At 41.8% G+C, this 21577-nt stretch overlaps 1 protein-coding gene and 1 long non-coding RNA gene across 12 annotated transcripts in view; one reads left to right on the forward strand and one right to left on the reverse strand.

Moving 5' to 3' along the window:
* Positions 1-3271: 3271 nt before the first annotated feature.
* Positions 3272-21577, reverse strand: part of ELMO1 (engulfment and cell motility 1) — a 552023-nt gene continuing 533717 nt past the window's right edge. For 10 of the 11 annotated variants that reach the window (XM_082399508.1, XM_082399510.1, XM_082399509.1 and 7 more), the window contains 2 exons: positions 10529-10606; positions 3272-4675 (listed from right to left, as the gene is read on the reverse strand). In XM_082399508.1, coding sequence (XP_082255634.1) covers positions 4475-4675; positions 10529-10606 — 279 coding nt within the window. In that variant the 3' untranslated portion in view covers positions 3272-4474. The remainder of the gene's footprint in view (positions 4676-10528; positions 10607-21577) is intronic. The other variant, XM_082399512.1, reaches the window with a different exon arrangement.
* Positions 10620-21577, forward strand: part of LOC309632251 — a 60865-nt gene continuing 49907 nt past the window's right edge. The window contains exon 1 of the long non-coding RNA XR_014246814.1: positions 10620-20652. This is a non-coding gene — a long non-coding RNA (uncharacterized lncRNA). The remainder of the gene's footprint in view (positions 20653-21577) is intronic.

Consider the following 21577-nt stretch of genomic DNA (forward strand, 5'->3'; position numbering starts at 1 on the left):
GGTGTCTGGGAAAGGATATTTGCTTATGAGGTGATAGAAATTTAATTAAAAAAATGAGAGCTACATATCCCAGTTTGCTTCCTTATTTACATTGGCTTCCAGGAAGCCCAGATTTAGATTTAATGTTCAAGTATATCAACTACACATCATGTTTCTGGTAGAATTATTTCCTTCCTTCATTTGGGTGTGTTCTGATTAAAAACATTTAACATTCATTTTACATTTTACTGTCAGAAAAATATGTAATTCCATTAAAAGAAAAATATAGGGTATAACTATATTTTCACATAGAATTATACCATATATCCTCCACCCACCCACCCACCCACCCCCAACTTTATTTTAAATTGTGGTTTTATTGCAAGTTACCTCAAGTATTTATTTCAAGAGTATGTTCAAATTTAAATTTTTCTCCTTTCTTCCTTTCCTTTGCTTATTATTTTCCTTTTTCATAAAACAGGCTGAATTGGTTGAAACATGCCTGTATAGTTGAACTATACTGAAGATCATTCAACCACTGTATTATCATAAAGGAAAAGGAGAGGATGTGAGGGGAGGAGAGGGCATGGATGGGGGACCAAAGGGATGGGAGGGGATTTACTTACTGAGCGATGACAATTTCCAGGCCCTTCATCCACAGGTTTCTCAAATCATGAGATTTCCATGTTAGAATGAGGTTTGGCTTCCATTTCTTTGATTGGAGAAGTCCAACAAACTGTCTCATGATCTCCCCTCACTTTTATTTCCTAAAATCTCCCGTTTCTCCTCTCTTCCTGATTTTAGGTAACAGCCTTGTTATCTGCTTACTCACGCATTCCAGAAACTCAGAAGTCATTGGCATTCTTCTCTCTCCTTCACTTAAAAGGCAGCTACTAATATCTCTACTTTCCATTTCTCCCACACTGATCTTTCCCCCACATGGGTATTTTGTCTTTGTGATATTTCTGAATGGCAAATCTGACATCACTCCTCTGACGACACTCTCTTGCCCTCAAGTAAAATCCCTGGCCAACCATCTCAGGATTTTCATGATTTGTGCCTCTTACATCCTCTGCAGTCTTCTCTCCCTTGCCCTCTCATATCCATCCTACATACTGGCCATAATGTTTTACAGATTCTGGAATAGTCACCAGTTTTCCTGCCTCCAGGCTCTGTTTGTATGTTTTGCTCTAGTTGGAATGTTTATCTCTTGCGTGGCAAACAGCTTCTCTCTTTCAAGACCTAATTCAAGTTTCTACTCCTCTCTTGGTTTCCCTTACCCCACTTTCAAGCGTGTTGAGCACAACCTCCTTTCTACTACTCTATGTTGTACACAGTTATATAGTAGCATTTCCACACTGTGCTGCAATTATTTGGTTTTATATTCGACTAAATTACTTGATTATAACCTTCCCGATTTTACAAATTTTATTCTTGTTGCATTCCTAGTGTCTAGCTCTAAGCATGTTTTTGATTATCATAGGAATATTTTATTTCCTTTAAGTTAAAGGTTTATAGTAAGTTAAAGGTTTAAGTTAAAGATTTCATAACTAAAATCGATAAAAGGAATGTATGTCAATGGTACAACTGCTCAGTTCATTATAAAAGCAGGTAGGTAGGAAATGCTTTAGTTGCTAGTTGGAAGGTGGTTTAGAATGGATTTGCAAATAGACTCAGGAAACATTCAGCCTTGCACTTTTTCTTCTGCAATAATCATCAGATTTTCCTGCCCTTGGTCACTTTTGTGTTTGAGAGTGCCAGTTAATTACCCTTTCCCCTATAGGTTCTGAATAAGAATAAGAGAGGAATTAAAATATCAGTAGATTAAAATTCAATGATCAGTTTTATTTCAGGTAAAGCTGAATTGGAGAATGCAGCTTAGGCTTAACGACAAAACTGGGCTCCTCCTTCAGTGCTCGCTTGGCTTTGGCTGATTTGTCCAAGCTTAGACACCCGTGGTGACGGCTGCTGAGCTGGCTGTGGGAAGCCCACTGGCTGGGAAATTTGCCTTCGGCAGCCGAGGCCGAGAAGATGAGGTGGCCAAATGGGGACAACCCTGCACCATATTGCCACAAAATGAAGGAATGATGTCACACTCTCAGGAGCTCACCAGTCCTCGAGAGGAGGGTCTACAGGGATGAAGCAGAATGCTTTCTTTAATAGCCCTGAAAGGGTTAGTTTCTATTTAATACACTAAAGCAGGAGCAACAGAAGAGAGAAGGGCTTGTTCTTCCTAGCAAGGGTCATAGGACGATCAATCTCTTAAACTCAGTGTCCCAGGACCTCAGATATCTTGGTCCAAAGAATTCCCCTGTTCACGGATGGAGTCAGGTAATTCCTAAGTAAAAAACGGTATGACTCTGTCTGCTTTCTTTTACCTAACATTTATCATTTTATCAGGATGATGGGTAGATCAGTAAGTGCTCCTGACATGAAGGACATACATGTTAATATCATCAAAGCTTAATGTAAAGGAAGTATCAACTTGACACTCAGGTGTGAGTGCGCTGATGTAAAGCATAATCGCTTGGGAATTACTATGGCTTATAAAGGAGGTTTTTTTTTTTTTTTTTTTTTCCTGTAATGTCATCTCAACCCAGGTCAATTTGTAATTGCACATCTGGGTAACAATAAACAGCAGTGACCTGAAGGCATCTAACACTTCTATTGAGAGTCGAGAGTGGCTTGTGCTGTAAATTCTGCATCACTGGGACCTTTCTGATATCCCTTCCAGCTCTTGGAGTTTATGATCCAGATATGCCTCCAGTGGAACTAACCTCAGAAAAATGCTTTGCTGGACTCTTACCCATATTTCATTAATTCATAGTTAGATTCATTTAGTTCTGGCTTGACTGATTTCTGGTCTATGGGTCCCCATTCTTTTCCTTTGCTAACTGTACTCCTTCAAAGTGTGATGTGTTTCATTTGGTCAGTTCCATAAATTATATAATGGTAAGGAAGAAAAAATAAAAGAGAAAGTCACTGTCAGGAGGCAAGAGTGTAAAATGAATAGATCATATTATTACATAGTGGGTCTGATTTTTTTAGATGACTTGAGATGGTCTTCTTAGAAGTATCATTCTTTACTGATGTGCAGAGCCTATGGTGACCCAGCAATGGTCAGGAGTCCCCCAGGCCAGTGCTTTTCAAACTTTAATATGCACGTGCATCACCTGATTCTGCAGGGCTGGGGTGAGGTTTAAGATTCTGCATTTCCAACAAGCTCACAGGTGATGCTGATGCCTGAGCAGCAAGAACCTAAATTACCAAATCAAAACACCAGCCCCACAACTCATCACGATTAATTTTATTCCACAGCATGTTTAGGGGAATGTTATTCTCAGGAAGAGGTTTAGGATTCAAATAATTAAAAAAAAAAAAAAACCCTGGAAAGTACACACCTTTATGTATCTTTTCTTTTCATTAAATATATATCTGTTTGGCAAAAAATGTTAGACTCTTTTGTACAAAAACAAAGCAAAGAAAAAAAGAACCAAAAAAAACCATAACCCACCCCCCCACCAAACCAACAACCCTGAACCCTTGCAAACTGTCAATACCTGTAATAATTACAACGATGTAAACTTGGATGACCATCCTGTGGAAACCTGTGTTCAGCAGAACCACCAGGAGAAGGACCACCAAACCCTTAGATAGCAACTGCCTGTCATCGAGGCTTTTAGATTTAGTACATTAGAGATGGAGCAAGGTGACTGATTTCACCATTTGTGCTTTCAGCTAAGGGGCTGGAAGGGTGTGTGGCAATGAAGACGGCAGGTCTGGGCTGGGGCGGGGACAGGAAAGCCAAGACTAGCTGGGAGGCAGGAAGGGCGGTCACAGTCACAGGGCGGACGTGAAGTGGCCATGGGACCCACGGACTGTGTCTGGAGACCCAGCGCTGGCGAGAACTAGAAAGAAGCTGCCTCTGCTGCTCTTGGGACCAGAGAGGGACAGGGCAGGCAAAGGCCGGGATGCGGGAGGGAGGGGGTTTGGAAGCAGATTTCAATTCACATGGTGATGTGAGCGGACTCTAGACAGCAGGGGAATGAGGAGGTGTTTGGTTTCCTCAAGCAGCTCGACTGTTTCTTCCAGACACAGGCCTCGGGCACACCCCTGGGTCTGGCTGTAGGTTTGGGGGCGGTCTGGTGCTGCTGGCTTTCAGCCTCCAGGAGGGGAGGGCTTGCCTGCTGGGATGAAGATGGAAAGGCCCTCTGGCTCTCTTACTGGCGGTGGGTTTTGCTTTTCTCCCACCTTAGGCTGCAGCAACGGGAGGTGACCTAAAGCAACGGAGTCTAGAAATGGAATCAGGGCGGTGAGCAGGACGCCAGGGAGGGGCAGGAAGACGCCGGGGCTAGAGGCGCTGGGGCCAAAGGAAATGTGGACCACAGCTTTCCTCTACCACGGCGGATTCCAAGGCATGGGAGCGTTTTCATTCTTCTCTCCTGTTAGCTAGCTCTTCCAGTTTTGGAGGGGGAGCTTCTGGGCCCCAGGCGCTTCAGTTACAGTCATAGACAAAGTCATAGTTGCTGGGCTCCTTGGGGATGGGTGGAGGTGCGTCGGGGATCTGAATGTTTTCCAGGTCCAGGAGGCGGAGCTTGATTTCCATGCTGAGCAGCGTGTCCAAGTCATTCCTCGTCAGGTCACTCATCATGTCTTTCCCCAGCAGCGCATTCAGCCCATCTGTCCAGATACAGTACTGGTGGGAAGGGAGGTGACAATGAGAACTACTGATGACGATAACAAGAGGAGTAACAATAGCTAACACTTACTGAGCACTCAGCATGGGCTAGGCTCTGTGCTAAGTGCTTTGCCTGCATCACCATTTAATATGCACAGCATCTCTATAAAGTTGACACTTCTGGTAGCATCTCTGTTTTACAGATGAGGGAACTGAGGTGGTGAGAAATTAAGTCACTTGGTAGTACGTGGAGTGGGTGGGATTTGAACTTACACAATCTTCTTCCAGTGCCTGCACACTTCTGTGCCCATGATGCCTCCCTGTGGCGCAGCAGGAGGGTTTGGGTTTTCGTGCCTGTGCAACATAATATCTCTAACATCCCACCAGTGAGTCAATGAGTTTAAGGTATTGGTAGAATATATCCCAACAATCCTGGACTCAATATCAGGTCAGGCTTGCTTCTTTCCTCACTCCATGGTTCCCAGTCTAGTAGCTAATCTCTGCCTATCCTGTCTGATTCCCAGCACTCACAATGACAGCCCAATGGTAGACCCACCTTTGCATTTCTTAGCAAAATGTCTAGGAAATATCTGAGTGCTGCTCAATGTCTGGTGGGCAAAGTGGCTAAAATTATTGGGTGATCTTAACAGAAGGTGGCTTGGCTGCCGGTCTAGGGACCCTTTCTGCCTGGGTCTCCAGGTTCCAAGGTTTTTCTCCTCCAGGAAGCTCTCTGGAGCCTGGTGTCTGGGGACATCACCTGTTTTGGAAAGAACTCCATAGTAACCAACCAAGAATTTGGTTCTTCCCCTCTCATTAAAATTAATCATGCCCTTTGCCTCTCCAGTAGACTATGAACTGTGCTTCGTTTATCTGAGGACCTGCCTTGCTCTTGTCAGTTTCCCTCCAGAGGCTGAAACCCTGCCCTGACCTGGTATTAGAGCCATGATACCTGGTGGAAGAACTAGCCTCTGCTGCCAGCATCTCAGAAAACTGCCTGCATTCTGGATGCTCTGCTTGCTCACCTTTCAGGATGTCCTAGTCCTATATAGGACTTCTTCGATAGCAATTTCTCTGCTTTTCCTGTGGGACTGGTCTTCCTTCTAGAACATGCTCTAGATTCCCCCCTCTCTTGCCCTCACTGGGTCAAGCTGCAATTCCAGACCCTACTTAGCTTGTCCTTTGCACTGTGGTTACCTGGGCTATGTTCCAGAATGTGACAGCAGATCTCAACATAAAAGTACTACAAGATGGCAAGCACTACACAAATCTTAAGTCATAGTGAGGTGATAGAAATATACCATGATGCACATTGGTGGCACCACTTTTTAAGCCAAGGAGGTGTACCATGCGTGTATTACGAGGCCCACGTCTGAGTAGTGCAGCCCTGAACCGTACAGCTTTGGTTCTGCCATGGCTATGTGATCTCAGCCAAAGCATTTAACCTATCTAAACATCAGTTGAGTGCTAAAGGATTTCTGGAAGTATTAGTGTCCTCATGAATACCTTAGATAGATTCCGAACACATCGAAACATTCGTTTCCTCATAAATAACTTTAATAAAAATAGATACCCAGGTCCTACCCTGCAGATCCTGATCTTATGGATCTTGGGTCAGGAAATTTTATTTGGAAAAGCTTCTAGCTAATTCTGATGTACCTCCAGATATGGGCACCACTGAACCTCATGTTCTTTAAGGCCCCTTTCAGCTCTGGCACTGTTCCATTGTACATCCCTACGTGCTGGGGATTACTGCTCTTTGTACACAGCTTTCCCAGTCCTGGCTAGCTTCCTAGTACAGATTAATTTAACCCACAGGAACACTTCTGTGGTGCTTTTCTTTCTAGAGGCAGCAAGTACAGAAAATTTTATTAAAAAATACATCAACCAATAAATAAAAACTCTGTAGTACTGAATCTGAGTTGGAAGTATCAATATGAACTTACAGTGTATTTTATCTTTAAAAAAACATAACTCCAAGCTCTGTCTACAAAAAACCTGAAAATAATGACCAACCCAGCAGTGACAGGCACACCTAATGTCCAGACTCTGGTTGCTAAATAGCAAAAGGAGCCAAAGCTCCACAGAGAAAAGGTAGGAAATGTACAAGATGAACCTGGAATATCTTGTCATGCCAGAATGCCTGAAAGCTGCCAAAGACATCTGTCAATAGAACTCAGAAGCTAACCAGAAGGTGTTCCTTCTTTCTCTAGATAAGATAATTTGGACACTGATAATGACAACAACTGCAACCTATTGATACGCAAATACGTTAAACCCATAACTTCATAATGATACCCAAACACCAAAAATCCCTCACTGGCCTCCTTTGAAGAGGCTCATGATTTTGAAAACTGGTAGAGAATCAAGCATTATCCTGCCTATCATATGTACACTGTTTAACCTCAGGGTAACCAAAGAGTTGATGAGGCCAGTTTCTCTTTACGTAACTATAACAGAATTGGAATATCAACCTTTTCCAAAGTCTAATAGATCCAAGAATCTAGGCGATAATCATCAATGGCTGCAAACATTTCCAAAAGAGAGACAACCAGGGCTTCCCTGGTGGCGCAGTGGTTGAGAATCTGCCTGCCAATGCAGGGGACACGGGTTCAAGCCCTGGCCTGGGAAGATCCCACATGCCGCGGAGCGACTGGGCCCGTGAGCCACAACTACTGAGCCTGCGCGTCTGGAGCTTGTGCTCCGCAACAAGAGAGGCCGCGATAATGAGAGGCCCGCGCACCGCGGTGAAGAGTGGCCCCCACTTGCCGCAACTAGAGAAAGCCCTCGCACAGAAACGAAGACCCAACACAGCCATAAATAAATAAATAAATAAATAAATAAACCCAAAGTTTAAAAAAAAAAAAAAAAAGAGAGACAACCAGACATCATGGAAGAATACAACACAACTGCTGCTTAAAGTAGAGCCTGAATTTGATGAATCGTCTAACTATCACTTAATAGGAAATACAGGATGCAGATAAACACGTGAAATGATAGAGCAGGTTATGGTAGGCAGAATAGTACCCTCCTTTTAAATAAGACCATGTCCTAATCCCTGGAACCCGTGAGTATGTTAGGTTACATGGTGAAGGGAATTAAGACCGCTAACCGTCTGATCTTAAAACAGGGATTTTTATCTGGGATTATCTAGGTGGGCCCAGTGTAATCACAAAGGTCCTTAAAAGTGGAAGAGGGAAACAGAACAGGAGTGAGAGAGAGGGAGATTTGAGTATGGAAGAGGCGGTCAGAATGATGTGGTGTGAGGGCTCAACCCGCCGTTACTGAGACGGATGGAGGTGAGGAATGAGCCAAGGAGTGCGGGTGACTCTAGAAGTGGAAGGGGTGAGGAAATGGATTATCCCCTAGTCCAGAAAGGAGTTCAGCTCTGTCGATACCTTGAGTTTAGCCCAGAAAGACCTGAATCCGACTTCTGATCTCCAGAATTGTAAGATAATACATTTATGTTGCTTTAAGCCACTAAATTTGTGGTAATTTGTTACAGCAACCAAGGAAACTAATACACAGAATTAAAATCAGCAAAATCTAGACTATTGGCTATGCTACCAAACAGATGAGCTGGTTTTTTCAATGAATAAATTGCAAGGAGAAAAAACACATGCACATGTTCATGAGAGAAGGAGAGAGGAACCTATAGATTCAAGGAAACTGAAGAAACACGTGAACCAATTGTTATGTATGGATCTTATTTGGATTCTGATCTGAACAAAGTATAAAAGAAAAAAAGAAAACCAGAAATGAGACAGTTGGAGAAATCTGAAAACTGACTGCAAATCGTGGTATTAAAACGTTATAAAATTGGGTGTGATCATGGTATGATAGTTATGTTTCCAAGTGGACTCTTTATTATTTAGAGATGCACATGGGAATATTTACAAATAAAATGATATGATATCTGGATGAGCTTCGAAAATAATCTGGGGTGTTGTGGCAGCTGGGTGTGAGTGAGGGTATAGGTGAAACCTAATTGGCCACGAGCTGATAATTGCTGAAGCTGGGGGATGGGCACTGGCAGGAAGTCATGAGTCCAGGTCCTGCTTTCTTCCTTCCAAGCTACACAGTGCAGGGGCCAAAGAGAAAGTGTTTCTGGAACAAGACCCCCATGGTTTAAATCCAAGCTCTGTCACTTACTGCTTGTTTCGTCTTGGACAAGTTTCTTAACCTCTCTGTGCCTCACTTCCCTTTTTTATAAAATGGGAATAACATTAGTTTGTTCCTTAAGAATTACAGAATGAGGATTAAGAGAAGTGGAGCACATAAAGCATTGAATGGTCCCTGGTACAGAGTATTCCGGTTATAATTCCTATTATCAGTACTATTGTCGAGTTATTCAATTTTGGTAGGCCTCTCTCTCCTCCTTTGATAAACAAGGATATCTGTGATAGAACTTTCCATTTTATGGAGCGATTATGCAAATAAAATGAGGTAATAGATACGGAAGTGGTCTGAAGAAATTAAAAGTATTCATAAGTGTATGGCATTTTTCTCCTCACTATATCAGTAAAAAATGGCAGATATGAATAAAAATTTGGCAGTCCCAGAACATTTATCCTTATCTGGAATTAATGTACACTGGGAAAAACAGCGTTGTATAGATTTAAATAGCATCCACAGTTCTACCATTTTAAGTAGTTTCCTATACATCCGTATATATCTTGAATACGGTGGCCTGTGTACAACCACAATTTTATTTAAAAAGAGAAATGGTAGGACACAATGTCTATTTTCAGGAAGATGAAGACAAAGTCATCCCCTTCTGTGAACGAAATGTCAAGTAACACAGAATTATATTTAAGCACCACTCTAAATGCAGGATTTGCATATAATCTTTCTTCTCTCTTTGGGATGTACAATTTTATTCAAAAGCTTCAAACCAGTGAAAACCAAATACAGAATAACTTCTAAATGAGCTAACTCTCCCAGGGGAAATGGGGAACAAAATTCAAATTCTATTAAAATGTTCCTTCCTTTCTAAAAGCTTTTTATGTAACCACATGCACAACAAAAATTTGAATGGTATCATCTAAAAATAAGAGTTTCAAGCATGATGTTGGGTTCTAGTTTACAAGAGAAAAAGTTAAATCAACCAGAGCTGCTACTTCATCTTACAAATGCATTTTCCTGGATTTATGCTAAATATTTTAAATATAGCTGACAGCATGTTTCAAGAAGAGAAACAAATTATACATATAACAAGATGTCAAAAGGAATAAAAGCATCTCAAAAATAAAATTCCAACAGCAGAGACAGCCCTAAACCTCTTAAAATAACTTAAAGAAACATGGTAAAAAACCTACTTCATCAAATGTTTTAAAGAATAGAAATAAGTTTATCATCGGAAAATTCTGACCCAAAGCTAAATATTCAAGGAAAACCAAAGCTATAAGCCAGGGCTGATACTTCCTCTGGGTTAACAATTATGCCCTTACTGAGTATGAAGCATTTGTACATTCTTCTTTATCATAAACTCTTTATTTTTATTTTTTAAGTTTTTGTTTATTTAATTATTTTTTGGCCACGCCGTGTGGCATGTGGGATCTTAGTTCCCCAACCAGGGATCGAACCCACACCCACTGCATTGGAAGAGCGGAGTCTTAACCACTGGACTGCCAGGGAAGTCCTTACCATAAACTCTTGATCAAGCTAAGAAGAAGTTGAATCTGTTACAACTTGCAGTTTTTTGAGAGGTTTCCATTCTATTCCAAGTCAACAAGATGTACCTTTGCTCGTGATTTTTCTCAGGTAGACTTTTTTAAAAAATGAAATTTCTTTCTTTCCAATATTTTTTACCTGCTTGTTTTTCTTGAGAAAATATGACATTCTCTCATAAATTAACCCCACTGAGACCCTTACCTCATGCTTGTCAGGAGCTATGAAGTTCAGCTGGCAGTTTGAGTCATACAAGATCGAGAAAGCAAGTTCAAGCACCTCCTAAGAGAGATTAGAGAAAACACCACATTGAGGAAAGTTGACACATTTGTTTTGTAGTCACAAATGGCTGCAGATTGAACATGGGATAGTGCCTACAGTGTGTCCAGGCAAGAGGCGCAGCAGTGAGGCTGACGGGAGGAAGAAGCATGTTTTTCAAGGTTCACAGCACATTTCCTTCTCTCTTTTCAGGGGGGGTCCGCATGAACCATCTCATTTAATTCTCAAGACAGCGCATGGAGCAAGTGTTGTCATTCCCCTTTTATGCGAAGGAGCTCAGAGAGGTTAAGTGAGTTGTCCAAGGCCACATATCCTCAAAGCTGTGCTACTCTCCTATCTTCAGCATCTCCCTCCCAGGGAGACCATGAAAAACAGTAAACTCTTTCCCAATCAGCAGCATTATGGGCTGCTCTATCTTCTATCATTTCCAAACAGACAGGTGTCTGTAGGGGTATAAACTTGCTAAAACATGGAAGCTACGTAGGAGGTAATGAGGCTTCTGGATGAACCCATTATCTGTAGGTAACACATCTGCCCTTTGACCTCTGAACTACTGTAGAGCAAAGGCTACACAAAACCTAGTTTTATCCTATAGTGGCTGCAGGGTATAAAGGAGAGCATGGGCCCAAGTGGCAGAATAGCTGGGTTCATTCATTGGTGAGTGCTCATTCGAATGTCTGGGTTCATTCATAATACAGACTATGAGACAGACCCCCAGGACCAAGGACTAAGTGACACTGTCATTTCATTGTAGCTGAATGACCTTGGCCGAGACACTCAGTGTCATGACTAATGTGTATGTTAATATATGCTTCTCAAATTGTATGTACTGTGCAATATTGGATACTATGATTATTCTATTGGACTGACAGCAGGGTACAACCTATGGAAGACGAGAGTCATTGCACATCTCAACACCCTAACAACTCCTAATTTGGAGGGAAGAGCCAAGTGAGTCCACATCGGTGCCCTGCATCACCGTAACACACGTGCTAGCCTTCCTTCTCTGTGTCTATTAGGCACCACTGATGACTGCCCCTTTCTCTTGTGCTATGATCTGGGAGCTGCACTCTCAGTAACTACCCACAGGCGTTCTTTCTTAGGGAGGTAGATCTCTCCACATCATTCTCTACCTCAACATCTGTCAGAGGATTTGCCTTTGGCCAGTAAGTCACAGCAAGGATGCCCCCAGAAAGAAGGACAGCAGGCAGAAAGATGAAGTCAATGCCTTCAGATTTCAGAATTTCAGATGAGAAAGAATTCTTCCAAGTGAACTCCAAAGGCCCAGCATTAGCTGGATGCCTCTCTTGACACAGCCAACCATCAGGCTATTTGTGGCTCTCGTGGATTTTATTTGTGTCTGGCTCACCTCTAGCTGTCCCATCATTAAGGGAAAGCAGCTCTTGTTCTGAGCCCAGACCTACCAGTATCTCATACTCTTAGGGCATCCTCGCCCTACCAGAAATAGAAACAAGTGAAGGAAAGAATGCTGAGTCATAGAATGGGATCTGTTCTGCAAAACTACCCCCCTCTGCATTTTTCATTTTTTTTTAAAATTTATTTTTGGTTGTGTTGGGTCTTCGTTGCTGCGCGTGGGCTTTCTCTAGTTGCGGCAAGCCTGGGCTACTCTTCGTTGCGGTGCGCGGCTTCTCATTGCAGTGGCTTCTCTTGTTGCGGAGCACAGGCTCTAGGCACGCGGGCTTCATTAGTTGTGGCACACAGGCTCAGTAGTTGTGGCTTGTGGGCTCTAGAGTGTAGGCTCAGGAGTGTGGCGCACGGGCTTAGTTGATCCGCGGCATGTGGGATCTTCCCAGACCAGGGATCAAACCCGTGTCCCCTGCATTGGCAGGTGGATTCTTAACCCCTGCACCACCAGGGAAGTCCCTGCATTTTTCATTTTTTTCTTCCTTAGGATTCCATTCAAGCCTTCCCAGTTAAGATCAATAATATTAAAAAAGAATTCGCCAAAACAAACAAGCAAAAACAATTTTCCCATAAGTTTGGCATCTCTTTTGGGTCTTTTAGTTTGTAATGAAAATGGTCATGGGCCCTATTAGTGGTACCATAATTGGTGTCATCCTTTTAAAAAAGTCAGTAAGGCAATCCATATCAAGAACCAGGGGTCCCACTCCTGGGGTTATTCCTAAAGAAAATTCAAAAGGAAGCAAAAGCTGTATATATCGTTATCTGTAAGAACATAATATGAGAAACTAAATAAATGTCCTCCCTTCTTTGGGTAAACCATCAAAAAAATCAGAAATTAGCAACCCAGAGAAATACATGCAGCCAGGCATTCAGTATAATTATGAAAATCTGATCTTAAGTGAAAAAAAGCAAGAGAAATGAACATTATATACATACAAATCACAATTATGAACAATGCCTTCCTGTGGTTGGAAACTGGAAGCAAATTGTGAAATGAAAATAATTATGTTAAGGTGCTAGGATCACAGGTGATTATTTTCTTTTAAAAAACTGAAAACATTTTTTCAACAAAATGTTAAGCTCTAATCTCATACATTCATAAAGATTGTTCTTAGATGAGAAACACTGATATAAATGATGACTTCTTTACTAATCTTAGTGTCATTCATTAGGAAAAGTCTTTGACTCATACTTGAGAGACTGGAGAGAAAGGAGAGGACAGGCTTTGCTTCTGGACACCCAGTCAGTACATTACAGCAGCACCACGTGACCTTCGGAGGTCAATAGGAAAAGGTGAAACTGACAATGGATTGCCGGCTGACGTTGGACCATGCCTGCCACTTTGCTTAGGGCAGGCACATGGCTAATCCATCCCCTTGCTTACGACAGCAGGTGTGGGCATCACCAGAGCCCAGACGTGGCCTCTTGACTAGGTGCTGAAGTCACTTGAGACCAGAGTGTCAGCCTGGATGTCCTTTGTGGCACTTTCTCTTCTGCAGGGCAGGGAGCAGGAAGAAAAAGGAAGGGGCCTGCAAACTTTGGGTTTTGCCCTTCTAACGCATTTACCAGTGAAGACGTGAATGAGCGGAGCTGTCATGACCTAGATTTCTGATAAACACAGGGAGGAAATAGGAAATTCATGAGAATATCATTCCTCACTTTAATTTCACCAAAGCTGCCTGGGAGGGGTTGGAGGAATTACTTCTCTGACCCGCATGCCTGCGTTAAAGGCTGCTATCACTTAATGAGTTTTATTGACGTCCCTGGCCGGCTGTCATTGAGGCATTGGTGGAGGTCAGCTCTCCAGCACTTGGAGCAGGCAGACTGAGGAGCTGGGAGCGGTGGCCTCTCAGGCTAACACCCCAGAAGCTGCCACCTGTCCAAACTGTCTGTGAGGGAGAGAGGTGCCAGGAGATGGTGGAGTAAGCAGTCACAGATCTGGGGCAGTGTCCCCCTCAGGGGCTTCTTGCCACACACCACAACACTTTCTTAGACATCTGATGCTCTGGGGCTTTGCTACTCACTACCTAAGGTCTTTTATTCCCTCTGGAGTTAAGTCAGTGGAAAATCATGTCCAGGAGCAGCTTATTTCCATCCTCTGTTCCACTAATGCACATCTCCCACCTCACCATGTGGAGGAAGGCCTGGAATAAGTGAGTTCTGGGGTTAGAGGGTACGGGAGGAACTGATCCTATGGCCTCTGACCCCATATTCAACCATCTGGCCCTGGGACTAGAGACAAGGCATGTGGGGTCAGGGGATGCTCAGAGAAATTTTGGGCATGATGGTGCCTTGGTTTGGGGATTGCCATCTTCCAGGGGTCAAATGATGGGTTGACTGAATACGAGAGCAGAATTTTATACAACACATTTTCGGTGTATAGCGTTGGCCGCCATTCCTTATGTTGCTTTGGGTGACTTGCCTCATTTGGCCATCTCGCCTGGCATTCACTTTAATTATGTTGGCTCTCCACCATCTATCTACGTCATCTTGAGGTCAAAGAATTTTGATGAAAGGTGTAGGATACAATTTGGCATGTGTGTGTGCTAAATATAGCCAGAGAACTAGATTTCATAGCTATGAAGCATTGCTGCTCACCTGTATATCTATGAGTTTGAGTTTACATTTTAGAAGGCAAAATCAGTCACTCATATAGTGTATAATAAGATAGGATCTTGCCTTCTGTAAGCAGCTATAATGTTCTGGTCCCCAGCTACCTTAGCATTATCAGGCACTAGTTCTCTAACCCATTTTCTTCTCTCTGTCCCCACCAATCCTGTACTCTGAATTCAATGTTTCTCAATCAGAGGATGCACTTTTAGATGTCAAAAGGCCCCACGTGCCTTTTCACATATTGTTTCCTCCTCCTAGAAAGTCTTCCCCTCACTTCTCCTTTTCAAAAGCCAGCTCAGACATCATTTCCTCCACAAGCTTTCTCAAGTCTCCCAGGCTCTCCTGGTATTTAAATTTACTGGGGCATAGGCAACACTGGATTGTAATTTCATGTTGATACTTAAGTCTTATATCTGTGAGATACCCAAGGACAGGCGCCAGGTCGTATTTATCTTTGGATTCCCAGCACCCGGCACAGGCCTGGTATAAAGAAGATACTCAATACATTATGAGTATGAATGGTGAATGAAGTAAATCTGAATAAAAGGCTTTTTGGTTAAGATCAGGCTTTTCAAGCTGATGCTAGAACATCAGCTTCTAGTATAATCTGCTTATTTCAGGTACATGAATCATACTGGAAAAATAAAAGCTGGGCTCTGGATATAATGAGATTCAAGCTTCTTTCATGTCAAATATATTCCTATCCGTTTCCCTGAGATCTGGTCATATCTTCCCTCTGGTGATTACATGTTAACTGTTTAACTCTTAAGGCCCAAATCAGTGGGATAAGTACCAGGAATGCCCACTTTCAAAGATACAGCGACAAATCAACTTTATTTTATGAACCACAGAGTTTAAATTTAGAATCCTTAATCCTTGAAAGTCAAATTCTTCCAATTGAATTTGCATTCACCCATGATAATTCTTTTCAAGTGTTAGACATTTCCTAATCTCTCTGTGAAGAAGCCAACACTTCTTGTGTCCACAGAAATTTGTCTGTTGCACCAACCTCTTTTAAACACGTTCGACTCTAAGCTCCAGGAGGACAGGGCCATGTCTGCCTGTTCATCACTCTGTGCCCAGAGTCCATCCTATCTCAGGTGCTCTAATGCTCACTGAGTGAATGACCCTATGAGCAAGTCTTAGACCATGACTGGCATGCCAGATGTTGAATGAGTGAGAAGTACTATCAGTTACCAACATCTTGCTATTAACAAGTGTCTGCCTTAAAGATGCTAATGTCCCAGTTTGCCCCGTTCAGTAATTAAGCTAATGGAAAGTCCTGTGGCACAAAATGTCAGAACCTACTCTCTAGCTGGAAAAGCTGAAGAGGCAGCAACACGCCTTGGGTGCTGCCCACTGCCGTGCACTGACAGACCTCCTGTGGACACATTTTGGCCAACTCTCCTTTTAAGCTGCAGGTCTCCCCTCTCCTATCCAGAAGCCCCAGAGGCAGGGAGGAGCAGGCCTCTGGAGCACTGGGGAAGGGGTGTGGGTGTGGGTGGATTGAGGAAGTAAATTATTAGAACTGTGGGTTTCCTTTCTGCCTTTTGACGTTTTACCTGATGAACCAGATGTATGAACGCTATTAACATTACAAGACAGACAATTTTCATATGCATGCAAATGAAAGAGCCAGGCTGGTAGAGATACCACTGCTTCTCTCAGCCCTCAAGGCAGCCTAGAAGAGCTGAGAGTGGCTGGAATATCTCCGCCAGTGAATCCCAGGAAGTAGCCTCCATTTGAAGTCTTATTTATGTGTTTATAGCAGTGTGTCCCATTATCCATCCATCCATCCATCATCCATCCATCTGTCCACCCACCCGTCCAATTTTCTATAAGTGTCATTTACAAATTTTTTTTTAAAGTTTGGAAATGTCATTTACTCAGTTTGTTTTGTTGATCTCCTTTAAGGGGAGAGGAATCTCCTACAAGAAGGCGAAAACCACCCACACATATCCTAGGCTCAAATGAGAACATCATCTCCACACCTGTTTTTTTTTTTAAATTTTTTAATTAATTAATTAATTAATTTTAATTTTTGGCTGTGTTGGGTCTTCGTTTCTGTGCGAGGGCTTTCTCTAGTTGTGGCAAGCAGGAGCCACTCTTCATCGCGGTGCGCAGGCCTCTCACTATCGCGGCCTCTCTTGTTGCGGAGCACAGGCTCCAGACGCGCAGGCTCAGTAATTGTGGCTCACGGGCCTAGTTGCTCCGTGGCATGTGGGATCTTCCCAGACCAGGGCCCGAACCCGTGTGCCCTGCGTTGGCAGGCAGATTCTCAACCACTGCGCCACCAGGGAAGCCCCTACACCTGTTTTGATATTGGTAACTTTTATCTTCTTTCATTTTCTCTTGGTTAGTCAGGCTAGAAATTTATCAATTTTATTTATCTTTTCCAAGAACCAAGTGTTGATTTTGTTGATTTTCTCTGCTGTTTTCTTATTTTCAATTTCATTGATCTCTGATATTTACTATTTCTTTTCTTCTGCTTGCTTTAGGCTTAAATTGCTCTTTTTTCTCTAGTTTCCTAAGGTGGAAACTTTACTGATTTTAGATCCTTCCTCTTTTCTAATATATGCATTTAATGGTATAAATTTCCCTCTATGCACGGCTTTCACTAAAACCCACACATTTTGATAAGTTATATTTTCATTCTACTTAGTTTAAAACATTTTGTAATTTCTCTTTAGACTTCTTCTTTAAACTATGGGTTATTTGATAGTGTGTTTTCAATTTCCAAACATTTGGGGGATTTTCCATCTATCTTTCTGTTATTTATTACTAGTCTAATTCCATTGTGAAGTAGAACATACTTTGTATGATTGCTCTTCTTTTAAATTGTTAAGATGTATTTTATGGCCCAGAATGTGGTCTATCTTGGTGAATGTTTCTTGTGAGGTTGAGAAAAATGTGTATTCTGTTGTTGGGTGGATTTTCTATTAATGTTAATTGGATCTAGTTGACTGATGGTGCTGTTCAAGTCATCAATATCCTTACTGATTTTCTTTCCATTTGATGTATCAATTACTGACAGAAGGGTACCAAAATCTCCAGAATAATGGATTTGTGAATGTTTCCTTTCAGTTCTCTCAGTTTGTCTCATGTATTTTGATATCTTTATCCAACCCCTTACTTTCACCTATCTTAGTCTTTATATTTAAGTGGGTTTCTTGTAGAAAACCATATAGTTGGTCTTGCTTTTTATCCACTCGGACAATGTCTGTCTTTTAATTGGTGTATTTAGACGATTGACATTTAAAATGACTATTGATATAGTTAGATTATATCTGCCATGTTTGTAACTCTTTTCATGTGTTGTATTTGTTCTTTATTTTTAATTTTCTCCCTTTTTTTTGTCTTCTCCTGTTTTGAGTATCCTAATTCCTCCCTCCTATCCCTTATGACTTTTCTGTCATTCATTTCACTGATCCATATGCTATAATCATCTAACACATTTTACTATTATTATTTTAAGCAAAGAGTTATCTTTTAGATGAATTAATAAGAAAAAATATATATTTTTATTTTACCTTCACTTATTCCTTCTCTGACACTCTTCTATTCTTTATGTAGATTCAAGTTTCTAACCTATATAATTTTCCTTCTGGCTGAAGAATTTCTTGCAGAGTAGGTCTGCTGGCAATGAATTTCCTTGGTTTTGGTTATCTTAGAAAGTGTTTCTCCTTCACTTTGGAAAGATAATTTCACTGGATATGGAATTTTAGGTTGTTTTTTTTTTTTTTAACACTAAATATTTCACTCTACTTTCTTCTTGCTTGCATGGTTACTGATGAGAAATCTACTTTAATTTTAATATTTGTTCTTCTACCAGTAAGATGTTTTTCCTCCTCTGGTTTAAGATTTTCTCTTTGTCTTTGGTTTTCTTCAGTTGGAATATGATATGCCTAGGGGTGTGTGTGTGTGTGTGTGTGTGTGTGTGTGTGTGTGTGTGTGTGTTGGTATTTATCCTGCTTGGTATCTTATAAACTTCCTGGATCTGTGGTTGGATATCTATCTTTAATTTTGGAAAGTTCTTGGCCATTATTGATTCAATATTTCTTCAGTTCTATTCTCTTTCTTTTGGTATTTTAATTATACATATATTATACTTTTTGCAATTGTCCCTCAGTTCTTTGATGTTCTAATTTTTTTCCTTTTGGCATTTCAGTTTAGGAAGTTTCTACTGACTCATTTTCAAGCTCACTAATCCTTTCCTCAGCCATGTCAAGTCTATTGAAGAGTCCATTAAAAGCATACTTTATTTCACTTCTGTTACAGTACTTTTTATTTATACCCTTTCCTTCTGATTCATTTCTAGAGTTTCCACATCTCTGCTTATATTACCCATCTATTCTTTCATGTTGTTTACTTTTTCCATAGAGCCTCTAAACCTTTTAATCACAGTTATTTTAAATTCTCTGTCTGATAACCCCAGCATTTGTGTCATATTGCAGTCTGGTTCTGATGATTGCTTTGTTTTTCCAGGCTGTTTTTTAATTGCTTTTTGGCATGCTTGTAACTTTTTGTTGAAATCCAGACATGCTGTATCAGGTAATAGGAAGGGAGATACACAGACCTTTAGAGTCATGATTTATGTTAATCTAGCAAGGAATTGGGATATGTTAAATGTTTGCTATACCTGTAAGTGCCAGAGGCTTCAAATTCCTCTAGTGTCCCTGTTTTTGTCTACTCTACTGACTTTGAGCTTCCCTAAATACTCTTCCTCAGAGAGAGGTTGTATCTTGCAGAACTTTCAGTTATAATCCAGTGTTATTATTTTGGAATCTAGTGGTATAGTGGTAGGATATGGGTGAGGGATAGCACTCCATAACTTTCCAATTAAATCTCCATCTTTTGGGGGTCCTATGTCTTGTGGCTGTCACCTTCTCAAGTGTATCTCCAGTAGTACAGCTTTCCCAGTAGCATAGCTACAGAGTTTTCTACTGATTTCCTTGAGGCTCTGACTGTTGTTGATTATGTCTCCCCCAACCCCAACCCTGTGGCTGAGATAAGAAGTCTAAAAAGGAATGCAATGGGAGAAATTCCTTTCCCCTAGCTGGGATAAAGGTTTGGAGAACAGGACTTCGTTATGGAGAAGGCCCTGTCATATTCTATGATTACTCACCTCTTTCCCCTCCCAGAGCCATGATGGAGGTGGGCAGTGGGGGATGGGGGACTCTCTATAAGATCTTCACTGAGAGAATTTGCTAGGGTTATTGGAAGTAAAGCCCATGAAAGTATACCCCCACAAGACTGCAACCCCAAAGAGTTTCTCACTCTCATACTAGCAGTCATCAGAATTGCCATCTAAATGATCTTACAGCTTATGGCTCCAGTAGATTCTGCTTCAGGTGAGCAGATCTGGCTGTGACTCTCTGGGTGTACCTGACTCTCCAGATTCCATGGCTGTGGTCTCCCCTGCAACATCAGTTCTCTTGGTAGTTCCAAGAAAATTGTTGATTTTCACTTCATTCAGTTTCTTCTTACTGTAAGGATAGGAGTGACAACTCCTAGACTCTTTACAGGTTGGGGTGAAACCAGAAGTTCCTTCACACCTGTTTTACATAATTCGCTGTCCCAATCAGAGTGCTTGAGTCCTGGCAAGTTGCTTGGCTGCCAACTACACCCCTCCTAGCCTTCTTTAGGTTACAGACTCTTGTTGCTGCCAATTTCCTCACACCTTGTCTTGCTCAGCTCCAAGTGTTACATAACCATGGGGACCTCAGCTGCAGCTGAGCAGAGCCGGTGCTCCCTCTGTTATCAGGTGGTCTTGAAGGAAGGCAGCCCCACAGGAGGCAAACCATGAAGGCTGGGGACTTGCTGCTTTAGTTAAGGATGCTCTTCTGGAATATGATGAGCTGCTGAAGCCCAACTTCCCCGTATCTTGGAGAAGAAAGAAATGCTGTGTGACAGATGACCTACACACCCTAAGGCATGCCCTTATGTCACTCAGTGTTCTATATGATAGCACTGTGACAGGCTTGACACAGAAGGATTCATATGGACTTGAGGTGAGTTATACTGATGTAACTTAAGAAGCAAAGATCTTGTTATCCGTCTCCTTGGCTGTATCCTCTCCCTTTTTTCTTCCTAAGCAGTACTTTTGTAGTGCTTTTGATTTTCCTTAACCATAGATAGGGTCATCTTATGCAGACCTGGATTCACCTTCATCTTATAATGACTGAGATTACAGGGCAGGCATTATACACTTCAACAATGATTGATAAATAGGATGTGTATAATGTTTACATTCCTCTTAGATGATGACACGGGACAATAAAGAAGCAACCTATTGATCTATGTGACATTTTTGGCACCAAGGTGTCTGAAGCATCCAGATGAATCTGATTAATTTTGTTCATGGACAGATACTATGTATCACAAGATGCCAAGAAGTAAAAAACTGGCTCCCTGATGTCCCCTCCAAGGGCAAATACCTCCAAACTGGGGGCAAGGGAAATCCCTCCATGTTTTCAGAAAATGCCACCTCCCATACCCTCTGTTATGGAATGTAGGCTGTCATGGGGAACAACATGAAGGGGAGGGTGAAGAATATTGCAATGTGAAGAGTATTTAAGCAATATTCACCTTTGGGAAAATTTTCTCCCTTAAGCTGGGTTTGAACTGTTTCACAATATTTCCCATGATGCTGACGAATATCAGGCCTTTAAAAATTTTCTAAGATGTTTTGTGAGCCATCTAGTCTCTCCTCCCTTTCCCAGACTTCACTGAGACACCAGGGGGTAACTAAGAAGGAGGAAATGAAAGGGATTGGGGTGGAAGTGTGGAAGGGAGAATATGAATATAAACAGAAGGTTAGGAGAGGCCCAGAGGATGGATGGAGATGAGTGGAAAAGGCTTGAGAGAAGACCGGTGACAACAGAGAGAGGGCAATTCCTAGGGCTGTACGTAGAAAGGAAGTGAGAGAATGCAAGA

Source organism: Balaenoptera borealis, assembly GCF_965194805.1.
Source record: "Balaenoptera borealis genome assembly, chromosome: 7".
In the NCBI taxonomy this organism is placed as follows: domain Eukaryota; kingdom Metazoa; phylum Chordata; class Mammalia; order Artiodactyla; family Balaenopteridae; genus Balaenoptera; species Balaenoptera borealis.